This window comes from Tyto alba, unplaced genomic scaffold, assembly GCF_018691265.1.
Source record: "Tyto alba isolate M040663 unplaced genomic scaffold, T.alba_DEE_v4.0 Super-Scaffold_7, whole genome shotgun sequence".
Lineage (NCBI taxonomy): Eukaryota > Metazoa > Chordata > Aves > Strigiformes > Tytonidae > Tyto > Tyto alba.
Genome location: NW_024881328.1, coordinates 43,919,175 through 43,933,400, shown reverse-complemented (window position 1 = coordinate 43,933,400; position 14,226 = coordinate 43,919,175). Strand labels below are relative to the sequence as shown.

General features: G+C 42.0%; 1 protein-coding gene across 4 annotated transcripts in view; it reads right to left on the bottom strand.

The window, feature by feature from the left end:
- The window catches only part of DIP2A (disco interacting protein 2 homolog A), a 130,602-nt gene that overhangs the window by 20,303 nt on the left and 96,073 nt on the right, over positions 1-14,226 (bottom strand). For all 4 annotated transcript variants that reach the window (XR_006164515.1, XM_042783835.1, XM_042783836.1 and 1 more), the window contains 4 exons: positions 4,136-4,272; positions 2,640-2,720; positions 2,316-2,443; positions 452-566 (listed from right to left, as the gene is read on the bottom strand). Coding sequence is in view for 3 of the 4 variants with exons in the window: in XM_042783835.1 (XP_042639769.1) it covers positions 452-566; positions 2,316-2,443; positions 2,640-2,720; positions 4,136-4,272 (461 nt within the window). In the remaining variant the exon portion in view is untranslated. The remainder of the gene's footprint in view (positions 1-451; positions 567-2,315; positions 2,444-2,639; positions 2,721-4,135; positions 4,273-14,226) is intronic.

Below are 14,226 nucleotides of genomic sequence, written 5' to 3'. Positions count from 1 at the left end.
ACCCCTACGAAACACAATAAAGTAATTAAGGGAAAAAGTTTTTAATGCTTACTGTTGGAGATCTAGGATAAGGATGTTAGTGACATAAAAAGATTTCAGTGTCTGTTTTGATACTTGGCACTAAGTATACCCTTAAATATTTTTCAGACTTAACTCTCCCAGCCAGTATGAAAATAGCAGAGATATGTAGAATTAAAACAAACAAAAACTATCATTCTTAGGAATTTAAGAATCCTAGTAGTATGAAGTTAAAAAACATTCTGAAAGAAAGTCTTACTTTTTACAAAATTCTGTTACCTATCAACCCTGAAATACTTTCCGAAGTCAGCTTATTACAACCCTTTGTAGTTACACTGATACGTTTTTCTTACGGAAAAAAAGATGCTCTAATAGTCTCATTTCATACATCAGCCTTATTCACCTGGAAAGAGAGAAAGGACAGACTGACTACCTGTAGAACCCTGCTCATCCACTGAAAACTATCCTCCTCTGACGCATCAGGGCGCTGCTCTGCCACAAGCACTATTCGATCATCATGCAAAACGGTCACAGAAAACACTGCTATCCTAAAACGCAAAGGACAGAAGAATGATAGGATGCAACATATGATGAACATAGCATGGTTTATTATAATGTGGAAATGATGGCAACCTTTCATGGTACTGTTTCAACACACACAAGCGTTATTCATGCTGGATCATCACAAAATCACAGACAAATTTAGAAGAAATGTAGGTTCATTATTGTAATTTATTTCTGCTGGGGGTCAAGTGAATTTGCAGTCATCAGTGTAGCACGCATTTAACACAGGCAGGTTCCATATGTGCAGGGGCTGTGCAAACCTTGCCTAGATATCTCCCATCATGCATGCTAAACTTGTTGCACCTACATACAGTGTCCCTTCTGAAAGACAGCTATGCCAAATTACTGACCAGCATGTGTATCAATGCTTGCACTGAAAAATACTTATATCTTCTAGGATAAAATACTAATAATGCCTCAACTAAGTAGGTGTCATTATTTTTATGATATGTGAGCTGCACAAGTGATGCAAAAACGACAAAAGCTCAGCTTTCATAGAATGGTTTGGGTTGGAAGGGACCTTAAAGATCATCTAGTCCAACCACCCCACTGCAATGAGCAGGGACATCTTCAGCTACATCAGGCTGCTCAGAGCCCCATCCAACCTGGCCTTGAATGTTTCCAGGGTTGGGGCATCAACCACCTCTCTGGGTAACCCGTGCCAGTGTTTCAGCACTCTCATAATAAAATTTTTCTTCCTTATATCTAGTCTAAATCTACACTCATTTAGTTTAAAACCATTACCATTACTACGGGCCCTATTAAAAAGTCTGTCCCCCCCTCTCCTGTCCCCCCTTTAAGCCCTGGGAGGCCGCTCGAAGGGCTCCCCGGAGCCTTCTCTTCCCCAGGCTGAACAACCCCAACTCTCACAGCCTTTCTTCACAGGAGAGGTATTCCATCCATCTGGACATTTTTGTGGCCCTCCTCTGGACCCACTCCAACCCATCCATGTCTTTTCTGTGCTGAGGACTCCAGAGCTGGATGCAGTACTCCAGCTGGGGTCTCACAAGAGTGGAGTAGAGGGGGAGAATCCCCTCCCTCGACCTGCTGGCCATGCTGCTTCTGATGCAGTCCAGGATACGGTTGGCTTTCTGGGCTGCGAGTGCACGTTTCTGGCTCATGTCCAGCTTTTCATCCATGAGTACCCCCAAGTCCTTCTCCGCAGGGTTTCCCTCAATCCCTTCATCCCCCAGCCTGGATTTGTGCTTGGGATTGCCCCAATCCATGTGCAGGACCTTGCACCTGGCTTTGTTGAACTTCACGAGGTTTACATGGGCCCACTTCTTGAGCTTGTCCAGGACCCTCTGAATGGCTCCCTCAGGCATGTCAACCACAGCACTCATCTTGGTGTCAGCTGCAGATCTGCTGAGGGTGAACTCAATCCCACCGGCTACGTTGTTGACAAAGGGGAGTTGTGTTTTACATTTGGCATACAAGCTTCATTTGATTGTCTTAAGAGAAGCTTTGAAAGAAGTATTAAACAGACACTTAAAGATCTATGTTTATAATATGTGAAAGTAATTTAAAATCTATTATGCATGAAGCAGGGTATCAATATTTGTCTTCCAAGTTATCAGGGACAGCCAAGTTCTTATCTCGCATATCAGAACCTAGTACCACATTTCCTACAAAACACACATGTAAAAATTCACATGCAGAGCTCCTGTGTATACTATGTGGATGAAAAAAGGAGCCAAGTCCAACAGCAGTGGTGAAGTTTTTAATATACTCACCTCCCCCGATAGACAAACTTCATGGGTTCGACTGCCAATGCAGTGGCTACCACATCATCCGCATTGTGCCTGCGGCCACTAACAGTCATTAGGCCATCCAATTTTCCTACCACAAACACCAAATAGTCCTGAAAAGAAGACAGAATTAGAACTAGAGGGGAAAAGCCTCCAGACTCCTGACAATACATGCCTGAATAGAGTCAACAATATTCTCAAGAACTGTACAAGGTCACTGCCCTGACACACAATTCTGATGAATTCAGGGACATCGCTTAGAGTTGGGTCAGGACAGAGCAGGGTCTCAGACGGCTCATTCACACTTACAGGACCCACAAAGCCAAGCAATCCTGTTCTTGTAAAGGGTTGGTCTGAAACAGGCACACCGGCTGCAGTCACTGGAATGGCCTGAAAGAACACATAAGTATTCAGAAACTCACAGTACTGATAAAAGTGAAGTTAAAATGCTTTCTGCCTGTTTCACTGCAGCTCTATGCTTAGTTGAAAAATCACCCAATGTCAAGTTACTATCATGTCAAATAGGAACAACAGTTTTTTGAATAATGAACAACACACCGATTCTTAACTCTGTGGTAGCCGTTTTATCTTTTTCTCATATACTTAGCCTTCATAACAAGAGTTCACAGTGCTTTTTAAATCAGGTTTTATAGTATGCACTCATATAGCACTTAATCGGAAAGTCTTTCTGTTGTTACTATAAGCATCCCCAGTGAGATATGTATCCAGGCATATCGCTTCAACCGTGACAAACTCTACACGATCAGAACTTGAGAAAGTTAAGTTTGCTGCAATTATGGGACTGCCCACAATGCAGAACCAGAGCAAAAGCATTAAGCTCATCAGCAAGTTCCTCTCCTCTGCTCAGGTGGTTTCCCTGCCGTACCCCCAACACCAACTCTTCCATTACATCAGGTTTCTTGCTGGCTCTCTCACTAGCTAAGGACAGTGCTGAAAGCTAAGCTATTTAAAGTGTTGAGGCTTGACAAGCTGACAGAGAGCTTTTTTGAAAGAGAAGACTATGGCCAGGATTTCTTTCACCTCTCTGGTAGAATTCCATACTTCTGCCGAGACTTCAAACTGCTGCCCAGGGTAGCACTATTGTACATGCAACTTTCACTTCTTTCTTGCCAGAGAAGGCAGAACGTGAAACTGGGGTACCGATGTGAGGAAAAATTTGGGCAGAAACATCATTTTTGCTTTACTTTGACAAACTATAAGGCTTATGACTCTTATGCTACCATCCCTATTATCTCTTCTTCCATATATCTAGGAACATAATTGTATATATCCAACAGCAAACTGTTTAGTCTTCTAAACGTTACAGCAAATCAACACCAAAGTTCATTTTGAAAAGCACATACTGTTTACAATACACAAAGGAAGCTTTTCTAAATCATTCGTATCTTAACAAATGCATTCTGATTGTACGAAGAAGCTCACAAATATTAGACCAACTTTTAACTCTATGTTCCAAGCTGTGCACCAATAAACTTGAAATGTCTTCAGGTAACTTTACATAAGACTACTGTGTTAATATATAACTAAGATGAATTTAAATGCTAACACAGAGACAACACTGGATTGCAGAATACAGAGGCAAACTGATTGACTGCTGATGGTACTTTGTATTTTTGGTTATGAGAGAGGATTTTGCATTCTGATAGAGAATGAAGCACTGTATTTGGCCATGGCTTTTTCTAATAAACTAAAAAATGAAGTTTAAGGAACAAGTAAGTTTATTTGCAAGAAGAAATACTAGAAATGTAACAATGAAACTTTGTATTACAAAGAAAAATACAAACCTCAAACACATTCTTGGTGATTCCAAGGAGGCCAAAATATGCCATCCCAGTTGCACCTGAATTCACACATATTTCTCCAACCTCATCAGCTTTACACAGATAAGGAGTCCCATCCACCTTCACAACACACACATTTGCTAAAGGGACAGAAAGAACACAGAGTCACAACGCTGGTATGCTTCAACAGCTGACACAGAAGTTGCTTTGCCACTGATAGGCAGATAAAAATTTTAATATCAATTATCTATTAGCTACAGCAAAAACACAGCATGCAAGAGAGCCCTATCTATCTTCTGGACAGCCTATATAATGTGTTCTCCAAGATACAAGTTCACAAATGCAATTCTTTTTTCTTACAGTGTTTCACAGCCTACTCATTAGCTGTAACTGAATCCAAAACTGTAGCAATTGCTTTTGAACATGAAGACAGATGGTTTGATCAAATACAAGCATATATGAGCATAAAGGTGAAAAATAAGAAGATTCCTATTACAGACATATCACTCTTTTTATTTATTGCACACTTTGGTATTCATAACATCATCCTTAAGTTATGTGAGAAATATATTAGAAATGGAGAGAAAACTAGGCATTTTTATTCTCTGTCAGGTCAATGATTTTTCTGTGTTATATCCGATCTTCTCTTAAATTGGGCCAGTCTGCCAACTATTATTTGGAGACCACAGACAACTCATCCCACAGAGCTGTCCCATACTGAACTTACTCCTGTGACCATGCATTATCTCTTCCCTATCCTCAGTTTGATGACCTTCTTCAACTCATGAATAAGACTGCATTTCATAAAGGTCCTACAGCTATTATCCTGATCAAATTTTTTCTGATATCTCAGAAGTCTACCTACACTGAAACTTATTTAAAATCAAAGATATACACAGTTGTAAACAAATTACAATTCTGTAATGTAAATGTAACATAAAAAATGTATATTACACCGGTTACACCTGTATTACAAATATTACAATGAGATTTGCTCTGGCCACCAGTTATATTTTACTTCTGAAGCCACAAATTTTCTCAGAGGTTTCTCTGGCTACGTAGAGCCCTTGCTTAAGCAGTTTGGATTTGTCCCTTCCCAGTCTGAAAGGGAAAGGAAAAAGGATATGGAGGGAGAAGGCATAATGGAGCAAGGAAGTTTAACTTAGCACTTAAGACTCAAGATTAACAAAGAAATCAAAATGGCTACATGGGTTAATACAAAATAAACAGAGCCTTTGAAAAGTTGCACAGATTATGCCACAAATTAATGTTCTGCCCTTTCCCATTGTGTCTGCTCCCAACGCAGATTATCCATGCACTTTATGGTCATGCATACCATATCAAAGAAAACAACCGTAAGACCTCAGAGGTATCAGAAATTTATTTAGTTGGTTTATTTCTATCAGGATCTTCTGAATGTTTTGGCCAGGGAACATATTTCAGAAAAGAAGCCCAGATAAGGCTTACAACAGCCATTATGAAGGACTGTATTGCTGGTTTTTAATTTAGTCAATCTTAAGTGATATACAGATAGCCCTTACTTTTACCACTGTTCAACTAGCATGAAGAGGAATCATAAGCAGAAAGTGACACATTTCCTTTAATACTAATACACAATTAAGCCAGGCCTACTGGCATGGACCAAGAACTCTGCTGGCTAGAACAGGTTCATAGGTACATCTTCAAATCTCAGAGAAGTCTTCAGTTATGGACAATTTAGGTCTGAACATGAGAGACAATAGTTCACCCTACCAATAGATCAACCTCTAAGTTATCTTGGTTTCATAAAAATTATCTGTAAGAACAATTATCATTGAATAACAAAATGTTTGGAACCATGCAATGATAACCTTTGGTGACCAAATAAGGAGAAGCTACTCAAATTCTGGTAGAGGTCCAAGTTCAAATTAGAGCAACAGTTTCAGTTGCTGAAAATTACATGTATGAACTATAAGGTTGGAATTGAATTATACATTATGAACTATCAGTTAGTAGTGCAAAAAATGCATTTTGCAATTTAGGAGGAGAAATTGGAAAAAAAATGCTATTTAAAACTTCAGGGTAACTTGAAACAGAATTGTTTATTACCTCAGGAAGTAACTTGAGTTAGTCTCAGAACTCTGTACGCACCGCTTAAGCAATGATGCGGAGAGAAGTGTTAATAGCTATAGAAAGCCCAGTGATTTGTAGGCATACACAAATGCTACAATCCTCAACTCATTCACAAACATGGAAAAACCAGCAGGTTAGCCTACTTTCCCCGCATGATGCCTCATCCATGAAGCCCAAGGACAATCCTATCACGCTGATCAAGTAAAAAAAAATACTTACCAGTAACCAATGTATGATACAGGCAGTCTACACGTACATTCTAACAGCAGGCATAGTTCTGCCCTGCCATGTGATACTGCAAGGTGTTCCTTTTGCAGTATCTGTAGAGCCTGTACTCTTGCTTCTCCTTCTTTTCCTGCTTCATGTGTGACATACAAGAGAGTGCATCTACCACCATTTCAGTCTCTCTCAACAGCATTGCATCTGAAAAAGAATTAGAGAGAAGGGAAAAGCAGATGGGATGGGAATGTACATGTGGACTACACATCACAAAGAATACTGATTACTGGTAAGAAAGCTTTCTTTCTTCAAATGAGTCCACATGTACATTCTTATAGATGGTGACTCTCAGTAGTTAGCCCTGCCATGAGATTTCTGGCAGAGGATGAGAATCCTACTGTGCACACAAATGACTGCACTGATACCCTATGAAAAGACTTGGATTCAGCTTTGGATGTTTCAAGACCAGCACAGCATGAATGTAAGAAGAATGTCAGAGGCCTGCACAGCAGAAGGCTACTACCAAAGATGCCTGATGAGTGTTAGAAAGTGCTCGCTTGTTCCACTTCTGTGGTTTCACAGTGTATCTGTATGCAACTGATATCCATCTGGATTGTTACTGTATGACAACAGTGGAACTCCAGGATCTTCTCATAGCAAGCAAGTCTTCCTAAAAGGCCTGGGTCTGGGAGAATAAAAACAAGAGGGTCCTCCTTGCACTACAGGCCTTAGTTATAACTTCTGTTCTAGTGTTCTGTTCATGAAGCCTTAGGAAAAATATTAAAAGGTTAGGAAAAAATGCCTCTACTACCACTGTGGAAGGTATCTGCAGGGTTTCCAGAGAAGCCTAGCCTTTGAAGAAAACAGCATATGGAGACATCCAACACAAGGACCTGCTCTTCTGGGAAGGGCAATAGGCATAAAGCAAGCCAGCTTCCTAGGTAAGGATGAACAGGAATCTAACCTCTAAAAGTGGCTACGCAGGCATCCAAAGCACAACATTTAAACTGGAAGAAAATGTCCATCACAAGTGCACACATTGCCACAGATCTCCAAGAGAAAAAGTTCTGCAGTGGCAGGCTGTTGTGCCATCACGTGATTGACTGAAGCCAAGTGGAACACACAGAACTGATTACTACAATAAGTTCAAAGGACTGAATGGGAATGAGGTACTGCTATCTCATATTCAGTGTCTTAAATAAAATGACTGAACGCTTCACAAAGTTGTTGTGTAACAACTCCTTTCACAAATCAGACACTGAGATAAATGAACCAGGTGTCTCTACAATTAAGATGCATTGTGATAACTACAAGAATCTGGGCAAATGTTTGCGGAGACATGCACAGAGGAAACAATAACATCCAAAATATCCACAGACTGGAGACAAAGGAAGCATCCTGCCCTTTGAGACATCTGAACCATTCTTCCTGAACTTCTGGGAAAGATACTGAATACATAGTCACAATCCAGAACTTGAAACTGTATATGCATAAATTCATCTTGCAGAAGCCTACGATCTGGCACCAACCCAAAGTTTTCTCCTTGAGTATAAGAAAGTAGCTGCTGCAGCACTCTTTCTATGAACAAGGCTTTATATGATTAGGAGCTATAGGTATAGAGATCTTCTGGATTAGAGAGGGTCACTCTCCTATCAAAGAAAGAAAGTGAGAAGGATCCCTGTAAAAGAATGGAAACATTTAGTCAGGAAGTAGCAGAGAGGCAAACTTAGCTGAATACCCTGAGCATCTATAACCAGGTCCAAGCATAAGGTGTAATAAGCTTTCATGATGACAGATGACATGGCAACTGCGTCCCAGTTGCTGTGAAAGTTGGAGGCACAAAACAGGCAGAAGAAGAGAGGCTTGGTATACTCCCTACCATCTTTACCAGTCCAATTTGAACGAATGAACTGAAGATTGTTGGAAGCCAAATACTGCTTCTTAGCAACTTTAGTCCCAGACAGAAACTATGCAAAATAGGCTAAGGTGGTCAACAGGCGAAGCAAAACATCATCCCTCCAGGAGCTGCAGAGAAGATTCCAGGGGAATGCATACTAGGTTGTCTCTTAAGAATTCCCATGCTATCTCTGATGAGAAGATTTCTTCACAGATGCTTGCACTTCCCTGGTGGCTCTTGTGATTGGCACTCATGGTAGATAAAGAAAGTGAACAGCCAAGGCAACTGAAGAGACTGTGGCATCAAGAGTGGCTGCCTATGGGTTAAACAGCAGTGACCTAAAATACAGTGCTGCTGCTGAGAGGTCTGTTGAATGAGATTCTCTAAGCAGGTGGGCTCAGTCTCAGAACAAACAGAAAGATCTGCAGAGAAGGAAGGCAAAAGGGAACACTATCCATGATCTTTTAACCTGCTGATTCCTGAATAAAGTACTCCAGGGATCTTCAAGGGTAATGATATCAAAACCATTTGGCTTGACTAAACAAGCCTCAGCATGGCTAGGAGACTACATTCACAGGATGTTTGACTAAATGAAATTCAGGAATGAGCTGCTATGTCATAAGATGTTTGAAAGACTAAGGCATGTAGTCACTTCAAAGACCTTAAATGTATTCAGTGGGGATCAGAAGATGGAATAAAGCCTTCAGGGATGGCATCTGACTCAAACAGGCCTTTGGTAAAAGCACAGCAATCTAAGGAAAGGAAAAAAATACAAACCCAAAACCAGGTAAAGAGCAACACTCATCAGTCAGCAGAGTAATTCAAGAGGACAAGTAACAGGAAAGGAAATGGTGGTATGTTCTCTCCTGTATGCCAAACACCAAGTAAGAATGGACAGAGCACATCCTCTATGAATACTACATAGGAAAAAACATAGAACTTACAAGGCACAAGTATATCCACTGTTAGAATGTACATGCAGACTCATCTGAAAATAGGATATTAATTTCCTGAAGTCATTAATTTCTTTTCATATGGCACACACCTATAAATAACTGCTAGCCTTCTAGCCTTTTTACTTCCTACTCTGGAAGCTTTTAACAATTTTTTTTTTTTTTTTTTTTTTTAGACAGTCACAGGGAACAAAGTAATTAGATTATCCTCTATAAAGATTATCTTCTATTGTGTATGCTCTGATTTAAGGAATGCACAGAGAAATTTCAGCTAAAAATATAACTTCAGACCTCAAGTTTTTATCATTTGGTCAAACTGAGGCTAATCTGTCCCATATACTGGTAGCCCAATGCTGAGTAGAGTTTTAAAAGAGTTAATGAATTAAGTTGCCCAACTTCTCCTTAATCTACAAGTAGTTTTGCCACTTACTACTATATTTTAAAATAGTAATAATTGTCAATTACAAGTCATATCAATTCAAGGCAGTAAATGGATATACACTTAACTGTTCTCCCCTCACACAATCAGATAAGTCACTCGATGTTTCTTACTAACATAGAAAGTCATGGTAGTGTTGTCAATGGGCTGTCAGTGGCATTCTAAACCAGAAGGGTCTGTTAGATTTGTCAGACAATGCTCTAAAGCATTTGACAAAGGAGGAGTTTTGTCAAACCATGCTACTCAATTAAGCATTTCACAAGGACAGGGACATGTTTTTCATTAACAACTTACACAGAGGAGGAAGGTGACTTACCCACAAACATACAGGTAATTCTTCCAACATCATAAGGCAGACTTGAACCTGCCACTGAGCAAATGCACTACGAAAGATTAACCGACTGGATTTACAGCTGTAATGGTTGAATATGAAGAGTAGCTTTAAGAGCAATACAGCTGCAGGTTGTTTGGGCCAAAGTATAGTCAAGCACACTCTGCCCAGAGAGCAAGTCTACAGCAAAGCTAGGAGAATCTCCATGTGATAAATTGATCTAAAGAAAAAATTTAATTGATCCTGCATTAAATACCACTTTTTTAAATTCTCAAAATCTGGACCAACATCCAGTTCAACCTCACCCCGTTCACCAAAGGATCCATGACTACCTGAAGGCATGAAAACTTGTTCCTTTCATGTTCCTGTGACTAACCCATAATCTAAATAGAAGATTGGGAGCACAGCTAAATTTCAGTGGGGTTTCAAGGGGACATCAGTAGTCTTAACAGCCAAATCAGATAGCAGTAGTAGTCCATGCCATTCTGTTAAGACACAGAAACCAGTTGCAGCTGACCATCTTCTGGGTCTTTGCAGACAAGTTTAACAAACTGAATCTGAACGTTCAGATGAAGCAATTTAGAAGCCATAAATCAGATTATGTCACCATACTATTTTTTTTTTTTTCCTGCTCTCATGTTTTCACATTGAGGCCATGCAACAATGAACAGTCATTATTCCTGATGACTGTATTCACATTAGCCTGTCTTTACAACCTTAATTCCTGGAGTGTTAAATTGAAGCAGAAGTTTGCTGTAAATTACATGGCCTACCTATACTGACTCAAATCTGTAATGCCACGTAAGGATCAAAGCAGAAAAGACAGATGTTAGCGTAATGGTAACTGCCTGAGCAAAGAGGACGCAAGGATTTTTCACAGACCCACCCTGATACCACCTGCCTCAGGGTGCCTGGCACACTGAACTCTAACAGGATCTGCAGAATGCATATGGTTCTATGAAAATTGCTAGGAATATATTAAAACACTCCTGCTGGCAGCAAAGCCCTTACTCCCAGAAAAAATATTTTTAATATTTTGCCTTGCTTACCTACCTAGAAGTTCATAATAGAGATGTTCAGGTTTTTTGCATTTAAAATAAGCATGTTGGACATCAAACCCCACAGGAAGGGCTCCTTTCTCTTTGTTTTGGTATGAAGTGCAGAGCTTCTGCTCAATCTTTTATTGGTAGCAAGAGGAATGTGAATTTAAGTTCAGTAAGAATAACCAAACCACCAACCTTATTGGTTGCAAAGTGCTTCTGGGAGTAATGATCAAAATGAAACAAGCTCAGTGCCATTTGCTGAAATTTTTATCAGCTGACTGAAAATGTGTCTGACTCCTCTTAGTCATAATGAGAGCCTTAATGTAGAGAGAGGAGGTGGTTGCTGAAATAGCACAAGATGGCTCTTCCCTTCATCTTTACCTTGAGTAAATGCTCTACAGAGAAGGTGGCTTTGTAATCACAGCTCAGTAAAGCCCGAGGTTTGTAATGGAACCAAAACCAGCACAGCCACAGAAGCCAAGGGTATGACCAGAACCAATCAGGTTCTTTGGTTACTACATAGTAAACCTGAAGGGATAAGAATTCAAAAAACCCTGAATCTCATCCCCCCCCAGCACACCCAGACCAGGACAGGACAGGGCCTGAAGCCAGTGATACCCTCAGACAGATAGTGCCAGGGACTGTTACACTATCAACCTAGATGCTGCAATCTTCACTTCTGGAGTAGAGGGCACTTGGTGGTCTTTCAGGACAGATATTCCAGTCATTGTCCATGGTCTTAGACCTGGTTGGCACCCTAATTTTATTATTATCTTCAGAATGCTTTCCTCTCCAAATAACGTATTACTCAGCAAGCTAGACTCCAAAGAGCACAACAGGGAAAAGACAAACTCTCCTTGTTACAATACAATTAATGGGCTGGGGAACAACGCCCATACCTACCTACTTTAGGAAGTACAGTATTGCAAACAGATGTCATTAATAAACTGAGGTTAACCAGGACCGGCCAGTGTGCTGCAACATCCAGAGTCTGGGACTTTCAGAGCGGTTAAGGTTAGAAGGGACCTCTGGAGGTCATCTGGCCCAGCACCTCAGCTCAAGCAGGGCCATGCAGAGCCAGTTGCCCAGGACCACGTCCAGATGGCTTTTCAGTATCGCCAAGGATGGAAACTCCACCACCTCTCTGGGCAACTCGTGCCAGTGCTCAGTTACCTTGCATCAAGTTTTTCCAGATGCTCTGCTCCCCTAATCGTCCTTGTGGCCCTTCACTGGACGTGCTTCAGAAGCTCCATCTCTCTGTCGTCCTGGGGAGCCCAGAAGTGGACCCATCCCTCCAGCTGTGGCCTAACCAGTGCTGAGCAGAGGGGAAGGATCACCTCCCTTGACCTGCTGGCAAGGTTCCTCCTGTTGCAGCCCAGTACACCATTAGCCACCTTTGCCGCAAGGCCACGTTGCTGGCAGATGTTCAACTTGGTGGCCACCATGAACCCCAGGGCCCTTTCTGCACAGCTGCTCTCCAGACACTTGGCTCCAAGCATGTCCTGCTGCGTGGGGTTGTTCCTCCCCAGGGGACGGGACTTTGCATTTCTCCCTGGTGAACGTCATGAGGTTCCCGTCAGACCGTTCCTTCAGCCTGTCAGGGTCCCGCCGGATGGCAGCACAACCTGCTGCGCTGTCAGCCATTTCTCCCGGCTTTGCGTCACCAGCAAGTTTACTGGGGAGACGCTTTGCCCCATCATCCAGATCATTAATGGAGAGGCTGAAGAGAACTGGAGCCACTACTGAGCCCCGGGCTACACAGCTAGTTACTGGCCTCCAACTAGACTTCGTGCCACCAGTCACCAACCTCCAGGCCTGGTCGTTCAGCCACTTTTCAGTCCATCTCCCTGTCTGCTCATGCAGCTCATGCTTTGTCAGCTTCTCTGTGAGGGTCTAACAGGAGACAGTGTCCAAAACCCAGTGACAGTCAAGGTAGACGATATCCACTGCTCTCCCTTCATCTACCAAGCCAGTCACATCATTGTAGAAGGTGGTCAGTTTGGTCAAGCATGACTTCTCCTTGGTAAATCCATGCTGACTACTCCTGAGGACATTCTTCTTCTCCGTGTGCCTGAGAAAATGGTGTCCAGAATTAGTGTTCCATCACCTCTGCAGGGTTTGAGGTGAGGCTGACCGGCCTGTAAGTTCCCTGGGTTCTCCTTCTTGCCCTTCTTGAGGACAGGAGTGACAATTGCTTTCCTTCAGTCATCAGGCACTTCTAGTCGCCATGGTCACTGACAGACTGCTGCAAGTTGCCTCACAGTGACATCAAACAGCTCCCTCAGCGCTCATGGGTGAAGCCCATCGGGGCCTGTGGACCTGCGTATGTGCAATTCACTTAATATCCCTTAACTTGATCTCTTCTACCAAGGGTATGTCTTCCTTGATCCACATTTCCTCCAGGTCTCCAGTGCTTGGGCTTTCTGAAAGCCAGTCTGGATGATAAAGGCTGAGGTGCAGAGGCATTTAGTATCTCAGCCTTTTCCATGTCCTATGTCACTGTGTCCTCTGCCTCATTCAGCACCAGGCCCATATTTTCCCAGGTCTTTCTTTTGTCACCTATGTATTTATAGGAGCCTTCTTGTTGCCTTTAACACCCCTCGCAATTCAATTCCACCAGGACTTTGGCTTTCCTTACCCCATCTCTGCATGCTCAGTGTCTCTCTATTCCTTTCAGGTTACTTGCCCCTGCTTCTACCTTCTGTATACTTCCTTATTACGTACAATTTCTGCCACGAGCTTCTTGTTCATCCATGGAGGACTTTTGGCATTTTTTCCTGACTTTCAGCTTTTTGGGATAGACTGTTCTTCATCTTGGAGGAGGTGATCCTTGAATATTAACCAGCTTTCTCGGGCCCCTCTCCCCTGCAGGGCCTTATCCCACAGGACTCTACCGAGCAGATCCCCGAAGAGGCTGAAGTCTGCTCACCTGAATTGCAACGCTGTGATCTTGCTTTTGCCCTGCTCCATCCTCTCAGGATTTTGAATTCTACTATCTCATGCTCACTGTAGCCTTTGACCTTCACATCCCCAATCAGTGCCTCTTCATTTGTGAGTATGAGGTCCAGCAAAGACCCTCTTCTCATTGGCTCCTCTATCA